This window comes from Triturus cristatus, chromosome 9, assembly GCF_964204655.1.
Source record: "Triturus cristatus chromosome 9, aTriCri1.1, whole genome shotgun sequence".
Taxonomy (NCBI): Eukaryota; Metazoa; Chordata; class Amphibia; order Caudata; family Salamandridae; genus Triturus; species Triturus cristatus.
Genome location: NC_140592.1, coordinates 341,211,102 through 341,227,949, shown reverse-complemented (window position 1 = coordinate 341,227,949; position 16,848 = coordinate 341,211,102). Strand labels below are relative to the sequence as shown.

The 16,848-nt window shown below is 41.2% G+C and overlaps 1 protein-coding gene across 2 annotated transcripts in view; it reads right to left on the bottom strand.

Moving 5' to 3' along the window:
- Positions 1-16,848, bottom strand: part of IFRD2 (interferon related developmental regulator 2) — an 80,103-nt gene that overhangs the window by 13,489 nt on the left and 49,766 nt on the right. For both annotated transcript variants that reach the window (XM_085625091.1, XM_085625090.1), the window contains 2 exons: positions 1,811-1,992; positions 608-713 (listed from right to left, as the gene is read on the bottom strand). In XM_085625091.1, the coding sequence (XP_085481217.1) occupies positions 608-713; positions 1,811-1,992 (288 nt within the window). The remainder of the gene's footprint in view (positions 1-607; positions 714-1,810; positions 1,993-16,848) is intronic.

The following is a 16,848-nucleotide window of genomic DNA, read 5'->3' as shown; positions in this document are numbered from 1 at the left end:
AGCGGTCGCATCTCCTTCCAGCAATCGCAAGACTCCTACTCACACACATTCCATGCATACAAAGCAGCAGATAAGGACTGACCGGCTTACTCTTACATTGCTCCTAAAGCATGCTGCGACCTCCCACTCCACATCAGAGCCTACTCCTCTCAAGTTATGCAAGAATCTGCAGACCTGGCTTTTCAAATAACCAATCTACCCTAATGCTAGGCATGCACACAAAGGCACACACAGACACACACAGACACACACAAAGACACACAAAAACACACCAGGATATCCTAGTAGGAGATAGGGTGCTTTACAAATACATAACACTGCCAGAAGGCTATGGTTTTACAATATAAAGAACCAAAGACAATAGGCTGATCAATAGCTCATACTCGTACAAGATATGCCTTTATGGGCTAGGAACAGAAATCAATGAGCCCCTTTCTGGTTATGGCAAGTAACCAAGCCCTGCTTTTATTTTGTTCAAAGTAGGCATAATACTGGACTTTGCTGTACCTGGCAAAGATGCATACTTTGAGAGATTACAGAAAAATGTATCAAGGTCTTGAAAGTAAGGAATCTACAGACAGACCTACCCACTCCAGTTGACATTTACCTCGAGTTCTCTGGCCAGTTCAAACAGCAGCGCGATGGTCTCACCAACTACAATACGCAGGTTGACATTTTCACTGGACAGTACGCTGGGCAGCTTGGATAAGTGGCTGGATAAATAAAATCAACATTACATAACATAGTAGAAAGGATGCAAACAGCATTTTATGGACTGGTGTGGACTGGTACCCCCCCCATACCAAGAAAGATACACCACATAGTCAAAGTGACTAAATACCTCAGAAATCCATTTGCAAATGCTCTTGCATGAATAAGACAAACAAGCATACATTTGCACTGCGGTGGAGCTTGGTATCACTACAACTGAGGGCTCTCTGCACATTGAAGAAACAATTTGTTAAACTGCGGAATTACATTTGAACATGCAACATGGTCAACTATTGATATTATTGAAGAATCTACCTACGAACCTAAAGTAAATAACTTCAAAACTGTTAGCACCTGCCTCCATATCTATTTGCAATGTATGTTTAATATTTGAGAACTGTTGGAATGTACTAGTTAGAGAATGTCATAAAATGTTTCAAATAGTCATCTACAAGTTTCATCCACTTAAGCCCGCCCTACAGAGTGGAGTTTAACTTTCAACCAAGTACACTAAACATTTCCATCATGCTATAAAAGCAGAGATTAGGATGGAGCATGGTTACCGGGTGATGTTCATAATTAGTTTGGATGTGTGTTGGACAGGATTAACCAGAACACTAGGTGCACAACTAGTACCAGGTTTCAATTCCAGAGAGACTATTTTTATCCCTCTAATACAGAAACCAAGTATGAATACGACCACCATGTAGTGAGATGCAACCATTATATGACTGTATGAACAGCCATGAATTGAGCAACAGCAAGAACACTATGATCACAAAAGTTATTGTTCAACACGAGTCAGTCATGCCTACACAACAGAAATCTTATCAGTGTGCTGGGAAATGTACATTTGTGAGAGTTGCACTCGACCTTTGCCAGCAAAAGGGATACAGGGTCTCTCTCAACAATTTGAGAAAGTTGGGCAAGAATAGAAAAGACACCTGTGCTCCAACCAACTTTGGTTAAGGACAAATATATGGTTATTTTCTCATAGCATATTTCCTCATTTAAAAAAAATCTCTTGAACAATGAAAACAAATGGTCCAACTTTCATAGCTGCCTTCCTTCACCAAGTAGGTTGCTGAAGATAACTTACTTTAGAAGGATCTTTTCCACTTGTGAATTGGGGCAGATTGTCAGCAGCAGGGACCAGGAATGCAGGGCACTGCAGTGCAGTTGCTGTGTCTGAGGGTTGTGCTGCACAGTGTTGGGTGAAGTAGCATTCAAGTATGAAGAGCTGAAGATTCCTTCTAGGCAAGTGAGGCATGTACCTAAATCCTAGATGCAGATAGGAGGGAGGAGAACGAAAGAAAAACTGGCATAAGGAAAAACTGCAATCAACGTTTGATGCATTATATGGAGAAAAAAATAAAGCTATGCATCAGGAATATGCAATGGGTGTGCCAAACAAAGGAGTTCAAGCAATGTGAGGGAAACACTAAAGAATTCCTTCGAGGTCAAGCTGCATAGTCCCTACTTGTTTCACTTTTGTAGAAAAACCATCAAGCAACTTTGACTATGTGGAACAGAATACAAACAAGACTATCACATTTTAGTTGGAGTCAGATTAGGTTTAAAATTATTGTGCCAGAAGCCCAGTTAGATGTTGAAGATTTAGACACAACCAGCCTTACACCCAATAGTTAACACAGTATTCGGTTCAAGGCAGCAGTAGAGAAGACAATGAGCAGACAAACCAAGGGGAAGGAGGTGGTCTGTTCCTTAGTCATCTTGGCAGATGGCTTTTAGGATTTTTCTCCAAAAGGCCATACTAAAATTTGTTTTGGCAATAGAATCGCTTGTCTGTCACATATGTGCAAGTCTCTCTCAAAGTAGGTAACAAGCAACATCTCATTTATCTTAACGTGGCTATGGGGTTGATGGTCTCGCATCAAGCCATCGTGAAATGTAGGATGGAACCTTGGAGTTTGAAAAACAAAAACTTGCAAACTTCTATACACTCTAAAAACTGAAAATTAGTTGACATTCCAGTAGATATACCAGCTTGTATGCCAGTCAGATCACACACACCTGCCAAAGTATAGCCTCCAATCAGTTCAAAAGCTCAGGTTTTGATAAGGATCTAATCTGGATTCATTTATTTATTTTTCTCTAGATCCACAAAAAGGTCTGCATTACGTTAGTAAGTCAGTTCTCATATTATAAAGATCAAACTAAAATTCAAATCCTTGTGTGACTAGTTGAAAATTCTTGAGAAAAAAACATGTTTTCCACTGCATGAGAAAGCGCGGTTACAAAGTGTGCCCTCGCTTCCTTAAAGTGGACTACTACACATTTGTGATTTTCGATGGTTAGGTTTTACAACTTTGCATTTTCTTAGGCAGGATTCGCCCGTTTCTTTCCATGTCTGATACGATCAGGTAATTTTGCTTTAACATAGCTGACAGTTAAAACACAACCAGTGTTTTTAGCAATAAAGCTAGGCATTTTTGTGAGGCAAAGCACATGACATGCCTTCCTATTCATGGAGACTGCTCAAGTTATAGTTGGGAGTATTTGGATTTCTTTTCTAGTTTGAGCCAATGTGTGCAATCACTGCATCAACAATATTTTTTCTAGTGCCTTCATAGGTCGATATTATAAATATATAGATATATATATATATATATATATATATATATATATACACACACACATTATCAACAAAACACATAAAAATATAAGACTACTATTCACACTGATAGATATTTTTCTCATAGAACATTTTATATGGATCGACATATTATTTAGTTGTATTCACAGTGTTCCTGCTTATGCGACAGATCCTCAGATATTTTTCCAGCAGTATTTACACATGGAGTTTCATTTTTTTCTTTATAGCTGGCTGGTACTTACCTGGTATTATTCTGTAGGATATCGGTTTCGCACCGCGCATTAGCTTTACACAATTTTACTTCAATTGTGCTATTTGCTTTAAGACTGTATAGCGGATAGCATTTAGACTGTTTTATCATGGTTATAACGCAGAGCGTGAGATTGGATATTTTATCACAATTAATCACGACCGATTTATTTATTTCGTGTATACAAATGAATTGTTATATATATTTTTCAATGCAGGACACTACTTTTGCGATTTGCAGTATGTCTATGTCTTTCCATCACGTGATGTGGGTGTGTTTACTTTAAATACTGTCACACGCAAAGTTTGCTTCATGTGATCAAGGCCGTTTTCCGGCCGAAACGCGTCATGACAGAGTAAAGGGAGCTTTTTTAATACTTGCAATAAAGAAGTATTCACCGACGAAGAGGAGTCCGTGCATTCTTTTGCCAGGGAGAAACTGACGAATGCCTTTGGTTTATATTCGTATCGTTAGGAAGTGGGTCTGCTTCCGGCTACGAACCCCCTCCTCCTAAGCAGGCAGCCGTTATCAGCCAACGTGTTCGAGAAGCGGTCCGGGAGGACATTGAACAACGGCAGCCCCCTGTGTTACAGCGGAAGATTTCCTCATCCGAACAGACTAACCGAGCAGCAGACGGGTCGGAGGACGTGCCGGCAGCAGGTTTTTTCGGATATAAGTGGTGAGTGGAACTGAGCATATTCACAGGCGGGGAGGTGTCGGTATCAAATTTCCAGCGCCATTATTTCAGCGTTGGGACTCCCTCATTATTTTAAGCATGTCAATGGACGCTTTGCGTGATCGCGAGTCAGCAGCTGATGCTCTTTTCAATAATACACCCAGCACATCGGTGCAAAACTCGAGTACAGCAACTAATGAAATTAATTCTGATGTCACGTCATTACTTAAACGTTTGGAGAAATGTACAAAAAGCGAGATCACTAAATGGTGGGAACATAAATCTCTACAGAAATACGAGGAAGAGGTAAGGGTACCCCGCGGATTAAGAATCTTTGTAGCACCATCCTATGAGAACCCCAATCCTGATATGTTAAAAGAGTGGGCAGCGAATAATTTGGCAGCATCAATGAATATGGTCATCATACTTATTAAGTACGCCAAAATCGATCGTGATGAATTGTTAAAGGAAATTGAAAGTATCAATGAGCAACTCAATAAACTTGAACAATCTGAATATATCATCAAAACTAAGAAAGAGATTGGCGAAAGAATGAAGAAGCATGAGGACAGAATTAAGATACGTAAAGCATTTAAATATACAAGGGATAAAACTGACTATGAGTCAGGACAAATATTCACGTTCTCTCGCAAGTATGATTATGCCAAAAAGAATATATCAGGACGCATGACCCACAAAAACACAGTGCCCAATACTGAGATCGTGGCATCAGGCAATGATAGAGGAGAATTGAGTTCTGAGACGGTCTCGCTTACGAGTGAATACGAATCTGATGACGGTATGAGTGGAGTACAAAGGATGGGCGATCAGACAAATATTCTCAGTCCGGCAGAAGAGCTTAATTTTTTAGCAGAGGACAGACTGCAAACCCTGCGACCACGGAACCGGAACTTGCCTCAAGCAGGAACAAGTGAAAAAACCAACGTCGCAGAGAAAGGCGCAAATGTAGGAAGAGGCAAGCAAAGAATGCAATGGCGCAGGAGATAATGGCGGACAATAATTCGGTCATCAATTTGTCGCAACTCAACCTAACGAAAGCAGAAACGCAGATTTTAGCACTTGGGTTATCCTATTGCCCGGAGAGCAGCTTCAATTATGGCAAAACACGTATTGACATCTACAAATACATCAGGAAGCTGAAACTTCAAAAGTTCTTTACCATCAAAGAGGGGAATACCATCTCAGCCCTACCTGGCAATATGAACACTCCAAATGTCATTAATCAACCCAATCTTCTAGCATCTGATGCATCCACCATGCAGACCATCAGTGAACTTAACAACGATAATTGTCCCGTGGACACAATGACTAACAATCTATCTACCACTCAGGAAAGGCTTTCCTTACACAATCTGGTGGATCCTAGCGCAGGCCTTAGTCCCTTTAAGGCCAAATCGAAGTTTTACCCTATGATGCCTAAGGATGCAATTGACATTTTCCACGAACGTATTATAGACTACATCAAAAAACTGTACTACAGGACCAATCATAACAAAACTCGTCTCAAACATCAGGACATTCAATATGAAAATTTGATACGCAAATTGAGAGGCAGGAAAGACATTGTGATCAATATGTCGGATAAAGGTGGCAATGTTGTCATCTGGCCAAGGGAACAATATACACAGGAGGCTCACAAGCAACTGTCGGATAAAGACTTATTCAAAAACCACGTTGAATGAATATCATAAGGCTAAAGACATTATCAAAAAAGACCTCAGGAGCTGGAAACGACAGGGGCTTATTTCCAGTCAAGAAATGAACTTTATGCTTAATGACTATCCCAACCCTGTACCTAATCCCCAAAGTACAAAAAGAGATCAATCCCCCACCTCGTAGACCCATCATTTCGGGGATTGGGGGAATGAGCGAACACATCACTGAATACATCGATTTCTTTTTGCAACCTTTTGTACTTGCATTACCATCATATATTAGAGATACAGGGGATTTCTTGAATAAGATTCAAAATGTTACATGGGAAGATGATTTTTTATTGGTGGTAATGGATATTGAGTCTTTATACACCAGCATTGACCATCATGCTGGATTGACAGCAGTGAAGCACTATTTGGACAGTAGACCTCTGGGCTTGTACAACCACAACATGATGCTCTTAGAAATGGTGAAATGGTGTCTTTTTAACAACTTTTTCATATTTGATAATACCGTGTACCGTCAGATACGCGGGGTGGCTATGGGGGCTTGCTTCTCTCCCAGCTACGCGTGTTTACACGTGGGCTGGTGGGAGGAGCAGACCCTCCATGGCACCCTGGCCAGGATTGTTGACAATCATGTCCTACATTGGCACAGATATATAGACGATGTATTTTTTATTTGGAAGGGAGACCATGAAAGTGCTTTATTGTTCATTAATGAGCTTAACAGTAATACCTGCAATCTCAAATTTACGGCACTCATTACTCCTTGTAAGGTCCCCTTTCTCGATACCACCGTCTATATCGGGGACAACAGTCTTGAAACCACACTTTTCAGAAAGCCAACAGCAGGGAATGCTACGTTGCACGCAACCAGCTCGCACCCCAATTATCTAATCCGGAGTATCCCCTACGGGGAACTCCTTAGATTGAAACGTATCTGTAGCACAAATGAGGAGTTTACTAAATGTTCTGAACAAGCACTATCCAGATTCAGGGAAAGGGGGTACAGCAGTAAAATCCTCCAACAAGCCCAGGAGAAGGCGGCCCTCAAACCTAGAGAGGACCTCCTAGTTTCCATCAGGGACACCACGACACCTTTGACGAGCAGCTCTGAGGACACTAACACACCTCGTCTCATTACTGCTTTTAACAAACAACACAATCAACTGAGAAGGATAGTGAATAATAATTGGCCAATACTCAAGACAGATGCAGTATTGGCACCTAGATTACCATCGACACCCACTATTACCTTCAGGCGGGCGGTTTCAATGAGAAACCAGCTGGTTGTCAAGAATCCAGAAACCACAACCAAAACGAGCTGGTTACAGCCCATTAAAGGTTTTTTTTAAATGTGCATCTTGCAGGGCATGCAAATTTGGAGTAAATACCACTTACTACAATACTCCTTTCAGTCCCACACCAATACGTATTGGTGGACATTACGCTTGTCGTACTGAATTTGCAGTTTATATTTTAACTTGCACCTGCGGTTTGAAATACGTGGGTAGCACGAAACTGCAGGTACATGCCCGCATCCTGCAGCACCTTAGGGCTATCGTGAATAATGATCCCACCTATCCTGTGGCCCGCCATTTCAGAGCAGTACATAACAATGACTTGAACGTTCTCTCTTACTTTGTAGTAGATGCGATTCCCAAATTAAAACATGGTGGAAATAGAGAACGCATGTTAAGACAATTGGAGACTCGGTTCATTATCGAGTTAGACAGCAAGACACCGCTGGGACTCAATACTACGGAAGACATGCACAACTTTTTATGATTTTTTAGTGATCAGAAGCTGTCATGTATATTCCTTAGCCATGTGCATTTATTGGGTTCGAGGTCTCCTAAACATGCATCCCCGTCTTTTCAAGAAATATTTTTATAAAATACCCTTATGAAATATTTTTGTGAGATATTTTTAGGATACGTCCTGTGTTCTTGGAGCCTTACGAGTTTGATTCAAACGTCACTATAACCTCGCTTTCAGAATTATTTGTCAAATACTGTTTTTAACACTCACATCAGTATTTATTTGTTTTTAATCTATGGGACATTGTTTTCTATCAAAATGCTATGTTCGATTGTATGTGCTTTATTGGTGCTACATATTTTTGCACATTTAAGGCGTTTTTGCACATGTACTCGCACTATTTGCACTTTACAATTCTATTTGCACTTAGACGCATTTTGCACATACATATTATCAACAAAACACATAAAAATATAAGACTACTATTCACACTGATAGATATTTTTCTCATAGAACATTTTATATGGATCGACATATTATTTAGTTGTATTCACAGTGTTCCTGCTTATGCGACAGATCCTCAGATATTTTTCCAGCAGTATTTACACATGGAGTTTCATTTGTCTTTATAGCTGGCTGGTACTTACCTGGTATTATTCTGTAGGATATCGGTTTCGCACCGCGCATTAGCTTTACACGATTTTACTTCAATTGTGCTATTTGCTTTAAGACTGTATAGCGCTCGTAGGCTTGGGACTGCTTGATGACAACTGTGGGCTCTCCACGAGAACGCTGCGCTGCCTTGGGGGCGATACCTACCGGACCATCACCATCAGAACACGGGACTGCGAGGACCAGGCTGCTTGGCGGTGAGCGCAGCTGCATCCTCTTCCCGGCTCCTCCCCCAGAAGGTTCTTGACGCCTCGCGGCCCCCGCTTCACGGGTGCCGCTCGTAGGCTTGGGACTGCTTGCTGACAACTGTGGGCTCTCCACGAGAACGCTGCGCTGCCTTGGGGGCGATACCTACCGGACCATCACCATCAGAACACGGGACTGCGAGGACCAGGCTGCTTGGCGGTGAGTGCAGCTGCATCCTCTTCCCGGCTCCTCCTTTTCCGCCCCTTTGTCTTCATTTCGTAATTTTGTTACCGCGCGCCAGCGGGACTAAGCTCGGGGCGAAGACCGGGCGAAGACCGGGCGAAGACCGGGCCGTTTGAGGCCGTTCGAGACTGGAGACACTGGGCTGGGCCACCCCCCCTATATCTTATTAAGTGTATTTGATTGTGCTCATTATATTGACATTGGTGGGAGAAATGTCTAGGAATAAAAGTGCCGCAGTTGGTACTTCTATGGCAGGGACTTTGGATAATTTTATTGTTAGAGCTGCAAACATATTAGAACGAGAGATAGACCTTACCGAGCGTCGCTTATCGCTGGAACCCTTTACAACTAAACGCTCATCCCTAGGGAAAATCGCTTTATCTGCTACACCTGGGGTAACCACTACTAAACCTATATCAACTGAATGTTTGACTAGTGAGACTGAAAGCATAGACCTCAGCACGGATCTAACTATGGAAAGTAATAAGTGCAGAGACATTAGAAGGTCTACTACATCTGTAACTACCTCGGCTGATGCTGCCAACAATTTAACTGAAGGTGTCTCTACTCGTGCACAATTACATGCAATAACTGAGGCTACCTCTTTTTCTTCTTCCTCTCCTTTAATTTTAGGAGCAAAACCAAAACTCAAGGCTGCTCCGCAAGCAAAAAAGGGGAGACAACCAAGAGTGTCAAAAAATAAAAATCAAACAAATGCGTCTAATATCACTCTGGGCGCTGCTGATTATCCCCTGAACGAAGTCACCTCAGACTTGACTAGGCAACTAGATGTTGGGTTTCACTCCAAAATAATAGAAGTGTTTGAAAATTCAACCCGTCTGATCCTGGATAGACTTTCCAAGATAGAGGAGCGTCTACAGAAACTAGAAAAGACTGCCTCTACAAATCTAGAACACAATCAATTTCTGAGGACAGACTTACTTAGGGAGCTCCACAAACATTCTCTTCTTGCCAAACCTGCAAGCAACCCAAAAGAGAAAATTCCTCCCCCTATGTCTCTGCCGCTAACGGATAGGCACTTGGGATTATCAGGGGATAAATGTGAAAACACAGCCTGTATTGAAAATACCACAACTAGTAGTGGCCTCCAAAATTCACATACAGGAGCAAAGCCCCTGCAGAAACTTCTGGAAGTGAATATAAAAACCAACAATCTTATTACGCAAGATAAAAATGTGGTAGAAAATGGAACTGTTCCTGCCCAAGATGTTGCTCCCAAATTACCTATTTTAGATCTCCCCCCAGAATCCTTACCCTACGTCATTATATTGGCGGGAGTACCTGGCCTGGAGGGAAAATCCAATGAGTCTAATCTAGATTTGAGGAACAAAACTATGCATTGGCTCAATATCAACCGACCCCTCCCTCCTCACATCCACACTAAAATCTTATTTGTACGGAGAGTCAGCTGGGTGGGTAGAAGGAGTAAAGATATACCGGGAGATTGTATAATTGTTAACTTTAAGGATACCCAGGCTGTAAAATACATCCAGCATGCACAATCTTCTGTCCTTAATACAAACATCATTCCACTACCTCTCGATTACTTTTATCCTTATCAATCAATCAACAAGATGTGGGAACAAGTAGGGAGGGCAAAAATACATATTAACCGGGAAAGAGGCATGTTGCCTATATTTAGTCAAGGCTGGATGGAGACCATTCCATTGTCAAACAGGTACAGCTGTCTGGATATGGTCGACTGACTACCCCTAAATTATAATGTCGTCGAATATGTGGGGGAAGTCGCAGTCGGTGATAAGCCAACTTCACCGACTGACTTACGGCCCGTACAATTGTCAACTTCCTTAGAGAACAACTTAGAAACCATCCCCATTAATACTGAGGATGATGAGTTAATTGACCATCTCACACTGACGAGCAGCGGATCCTCTGAAACTGTGGCTCCTGGTGCAACTCCTATTGTGACTTCATCCTCAGAGGGCGACATAGGCCATTCTATCACATTTTTGTCTTGGAATGTTGCAGGGCTGTCTTCCAGGCTAGGCGACATAAACTGTGTTTCCTTTGTAAGACGGTTTTCGATTATTTGTCTCCAGGAATGTTGGACGGTCGAGCCCATTCATATGAATGGTTATCGTACCTACCACACGCCAGCTGTACACCTTGAGAGGGAGAAATAAAGGAGGCCTTTGTATCTACGTCTCAAATTGTTTAAAAGAGACTAAGATTTCTTTTTTCTCTGATTCCATCTTCTACCAGATTTTGCATATAACGCTGGGGGGCAATCAACACATTAACCTGATAAATTTTTATAACAACATACCGAAAGATGTATGGGCCTCGACCTTTAAAGAATTATTTGAGACCCTCAAAAACAGACGAAAAAGAACTTTCTGATAGTTGTGTGATTTGGATGGGCGATTTTAACTACTTCCTATGCCCATTGAGCGACCAAAATCTATGCGGATTGGGAGAGATGGACGGTGTTCCTGTGACACATTTTTCACATACATCTCTGGGAAAACACCTTAATGATATACTTTTCTCCCTGGACCTGGGCTTTGTGAATGAACTATGCTCCCCACCAGTCTCTTTTAACCCCACATTCATTGGACGGGGCTGCAAATCAATAATTGACTTCATGTTAATATCCAAACGTTACTCTCATTATATCCTCGCGTTTGAAACATGCGAGGTAGCAATGAGTGACCACTTACCGCTTAGTATGTCCCTCATTACAATGATGGGTAAAAACAACACTGTTACTATGACTCAGACCCTTTATGACTTTAGATTAGAACTTGCAAGGAAGAACGGTTATACCCTAAAATGGGACAAAGTGGAACCAGTGGCCTTCCTAGGAAATTTAATTCGTTCCAAGGAAGAGGAATTTAATATCTGTCTCACAGAGCACGTTGAGCCTCTCAAAGTCAATGATGCATTCCTTAGTATCTCAGAGGAAATTAAAAAGCTACTCACGAGACCACTGAACTCTGGGGCAAACAAAATCAAGAGATGGTTTGATAGAGTGTAGTAAGACCCACGCTCATTTAATGGAACAACTAAAAAGGGAGCCTAGGGTAATGGTTGAAGTTAGATCAGCCAGATCTGCTTACCAACAGGCAGTTAAAAAAAGGAAAAAACAAATCAAACAGGAAGCCTGGAGTACTCTTCGGGAAACCTGCATTTCTAAAAATAATACCGCATTTTGGAAAGCGGTGAATGCTCCTTTTTTCTCCAATGATTTAACTGACTCTATCGTAACAGCTATCTCGGAAGAGGGTTGGTTGTCTTTCTTTCGGGAACTTTATACAAAGGACTCTCAGGTTGAGACAGAAGGGGGTTTTAACTCAGGCGATAAGGATGTAGTACCCTACCCAATAAATATTGATTTCACTATGGAGGAAGTTATGATAGCTATCAACAAGAGCCCAGCGGGAAAGGCCCCGGGTCCGGATGGAATTCCCGTAGACGTTTTTAAGGCTAACAGTAAGTTATGGGCCCCACTGTTAACTAATGTCCTCAACAGTTTTACTAAAACGGGCTTCCCAAAGACTTGGCAGGAAGCCATTGTGGTACCCATTTTCAAGAAAGGAGATCGCAGTTTACCGAAATGCTATAGACCGATCTCCTTACTTGATTCACTCATGAAGATCGCGGGGAGAGTTATACTTAACAAATTACAAATATGGGTGAACGACACAGGTACTCTCTCCCAATTTCAATACGGTTTTAGGGAAGGCCTAGGAACAATAGAGCAAGGTCTGAATCTAGCACTCCTAGTAGCCAAATATGTCGAGGCAAAAAAAGAGAACTTATTTCTAACATTTGTGGACTTAAGTTCGGCCTTTGACTGCATCAACCACAATAAACTTTGGCTAACCATGCAGGATATGGGAGTGGACCCAAACCTCCTAATATTCATTAGAGAATTATATCGGGAGGCGGGCGCAAGGGTGCGCTATGGGGAGAAGGCGGGACTGCACTTCCAAATTTTCCATAGAAAAGGGTGTGAGACAAGGCTGTATTTTAGCACCTTTTTTATTTAATTTATACATTAACTCGGTCGCGTCTCACCTCCTGGAAGATAAGCAGGATTATCCCAAAATTGGTAACTCCTTTATCCCCATTCTTTTATATGCAGACGATGCTGTAATCATGGCCCGGACCCAAATCGGTCTCCAGAGATCGATTACCAGCTTTTCTGAATATATGGGTAGCAGAGGCCTAAAGATTAACATAAGCAAAACATTTAACATGTGCTGCACAAAAAAGAAGAATCTTAGCTGTAATTCATTTTTATCTAACACGAAAATTGAGACTGTTAATACTTTTTCGTACTTAGGTATTACTTTTGACAAAAAGGGAACTTGGACAGCGGCAGGTGAATCCCGAAAGCTAGCATTCTCGCGAGCAATTGGGGCGGTCAAACATTTTTCAAATAAGGTTGGAGGCCGCCCGGTACCAGTCTTGCTTGATATCTATAGGGCTAAGTGTGTATCAATTGCACTATATGGCGCAGGAATCTGGGGGATTGTGACCCCAAGTATTCAAATTCAGATCTGTCAGAATGCTTTTCTGCGGTATTTATTGGCTGTGCCGGGGTCAACTTCTTCTTATGCCTGTCATCAAGAGTTGGGCGTGCCCTATATTGTTGACCTCATTAAACTGGAGCCCATCTTGCTGTGGCATAAAGTTTGGTCTGGAACTGAGACAGACCTGAACAGGGACATAATTAAGGACTGTCTAGGCCTAGATGGAGCACTGAAAATTCCCTGGTTTAATTACGTAAGGAACTTCTTTACGGAGTTGGGCCACCCAGAGTTCTTTGACTTTCCAGCTAGCATGACGAACTTTTCAAGAAAGAAGCTTAAGCAAATTTGTTTGCATTTTCTTTCAGAGCAACGCTGGATGTCAGAGAAATGTAAGAGCTCTGTTATGGCCAATCAGCTACTTATTATTAACCCGGGTATCCAACCATATTTGAAACTAGTCCCCAGCTGCTATACTCGTATGCTATTATCTCGTTTTAGGGCTGACATCTTTTTTAGAATGGTCACCTTTCCTGAGCAGAATTGTTGGCTCAAGGAACTTATTCCTTGTCCCTGTGATCAGATTTCTGTCCAATCTTCCCTCCACTGTATTCTTTTTTGTAAATTTTATTCAGAACCTAGAAAAAGTATTCTTCGACCCGTTTTAAAAAAGTTAGGGTTGAGACAATGTAGAGTGGCGTTGGTCAGATTACAAATGTTAGATGATGAATTTATCATCTTTTCGGTCTCTTTGTTCCTAAAAACTGTTATTAGATTCAGGATCTCCATGAATTAGATTATTTTTAATATGTTGATATTTTTAACCTTCAAAGTTTGTTTCATTGAATGAAATGTGATACATGTTTGCTTTTATGGTTTTGTCTCTTAAAAATCGAATAAAGCTGTTTCTGATTCTGACTGTATAGCGGATAGCATTTAGACTGTTTTATCATGGTTATAACGCAGAGCATGAGATTGGATATTTTATCACAATTAATCACGACTGATTTATTTATTTCGTGTATACAAATGAATTTATATATTTTTCAATGCAGGACACTACTTTTGCGATTTGCAGTATGTCTTCTATGTCTTTCCATCACGTGATGTGGGTGCGTTTACTTTAAATACTGTCACACGCAAAGTTTGCTTCATGTGATCAAGGCCGTTTTCCGGCCGAAACGCGTCATGACAGAGTAAAGGGAGCTTTTTTAATACTTGCAATAAAGAAGTATTCACCGACGAAGAGGAGTCCGTGCATTCTTTTTCCAGGGAGAAACTGACGAATGCCTTTGGTATAATATATATTTTTTTTTATTTATTTTAAACACTCAAATATTCAGATGGACTAAATTATGCACATTTGTGGATATTTTTCTAGGGAGTACATTAATACTCACTTTGAAGCCAAATATGACGAGCTAGTTGAAAGGACATTTAAGAGAATCAAATCAGATGTTTAATTTGTAACCTCTTTATAGTCTGCAACCAAATACAAACAATTCACTTGTTTTAGAAGCTTAAGAGAGTGGTTCTGCAATCTACATTCTCGTAGTTGTACTTGCATATTGCTTCGTATGCACTACGAGAAACAAAAATAATTTACGCACGGTTGGGAAGCTACTCCGAGGGAACTACTTAGGTGGAAGAGTGTGCTCTTTACATGGCCTATAAGGATAGTGTTTGGACGTGGTGTGGGAGGACTAGAACTGTGATCTTATTGAGATTTGGCAATCAGGACTTGGCATGAATTGTAGCAAAAATGAGTGATATCTCGAAAGCTTCATATTTAGATGCTAGCTTATACAGATGAACAGAAGTGTGCTAGTGCTGCATGCCCTACGTGGGGTGTTTTGGTGTCATGTGTAAATGGCAAAGACATTTGAAACTTGCAAGCATGAAGCTACACATACTTTGATGTGGGGAAAAAGGTGAGAAAAGACAGGGTTACCCGCCATCTTTAAAGCAAAATGTCTCAGAATTTAAAAAGTGAAAAATGGAATAGGAAAGTGTCCATAGGTTAGGGTGCCAACCTTGGGAGGTGCAACGTTACATCAACTGCAGCATGTGCTCTGGAGCCAAGCCAGGAGAGGCAGCTAGAGCAACCCATAGGATTGGACTATATGTAAACACCCTTACGATCTGTCCAGATAGGTCCAACAAAAACCGAGATGAGACCATTATATGACCATCCATAGTACATGCCTGAGAAGTGTTCCCAGGTGCAGCAGGGAAGCAACTGATAATGGTCATTATACACCAGCCATGGTACAGGTTCTGAGGTGCCTACAAAGTAGGCAGCATAGAGTATCCAAAAGGGAGAGGAAACATGACCAAAAATATTTGCTCCACATGGTCTACCTGTGAGCAGCAAAGGAGTAGCCACCATTCTTAAAATGAGCCCTAGTATATGTCCAGGAAGCCACAGTGGAACACCACATGTGAATGGGCATGATGGTCATACAAAATAGACAGCCAGGGTGAAGTTTTATGCACACAGGTTTTTTTCAATGGTTACTTAGTTCTTCTAAGCTTTGTCAGTTTTCAAAAATGGTTTCATTGTTACTCGATACCACACAGTACTATAACGAGAGCAACTATAAAAGATCCAAACTATTTGTTCATATTCTGTGGAAAAACTTTTTGAAAGGTGATTTAAGCAGTAGAGATTTAAACAAGAGTGGCCTCTTCGTTTAAATATCCATGCACACATGCAAATGTGTCACTTCAGAGGATCTTTAGAAATGACTATGACAAATTTATATGGTCCCATGGGAAAACTCGTAGGGCTTACAGATTCATGACGCTACCGAGAGATAGAGGCGGGTGGGGAGCCCCGGATCTCAGACTATACTATGTAGCTTCTGCTCTTCAATATATGCAGGGGTTAATTGGAGGAGTGGGACATCTTCAGAAAGCTATTTCCTCATCTACAGACATATACGCAATTTTATTAGGACAAGAGACAGAAAATTGCTTTTTATATTATATGGACCTTGCGTATTTAAGAGGGAAACAGTTTAGGACTCTTAATGCAGCTATACATGTCTGGAAGATGTTTCAGAAGCGGATGGGACTTGGCCGGTTTAATAGATATGTCAGATTATATAATAATAAGACGCTTCCCTCAGAAATCTTTTCAGATTCAGTTATGGCCTCATGGAACCAAAAAGGAATTGTACAAATTGGGGATCTAAGAGATTCTGAGCGAGTGGTACAGTTTGAGGTTCTTGTAAATAAGTACGACTTGTCTAGAAAAGACTTTTTTTAAATACCTACAGGTTAGAAGCTTTCTTGGAGACAAACGTGGTGGTATAGCAGGATATAACACCAATGATTTTATGGAGATATTAATTAATGGGGGTCTGCATACAATCAGGTCAGCATATGCATTATTAATTAAAACTAAGGCAGACGACGTGGATAAACATAGTCGCAAGTGGGCTGAGAAACTTGGGGGAGAAACGGAGGACTTTCAGGAGTCGCTTGAATTGGGCTGTACCATCCTGCGCTCTGCTCCTTTCCAATCCCAACAT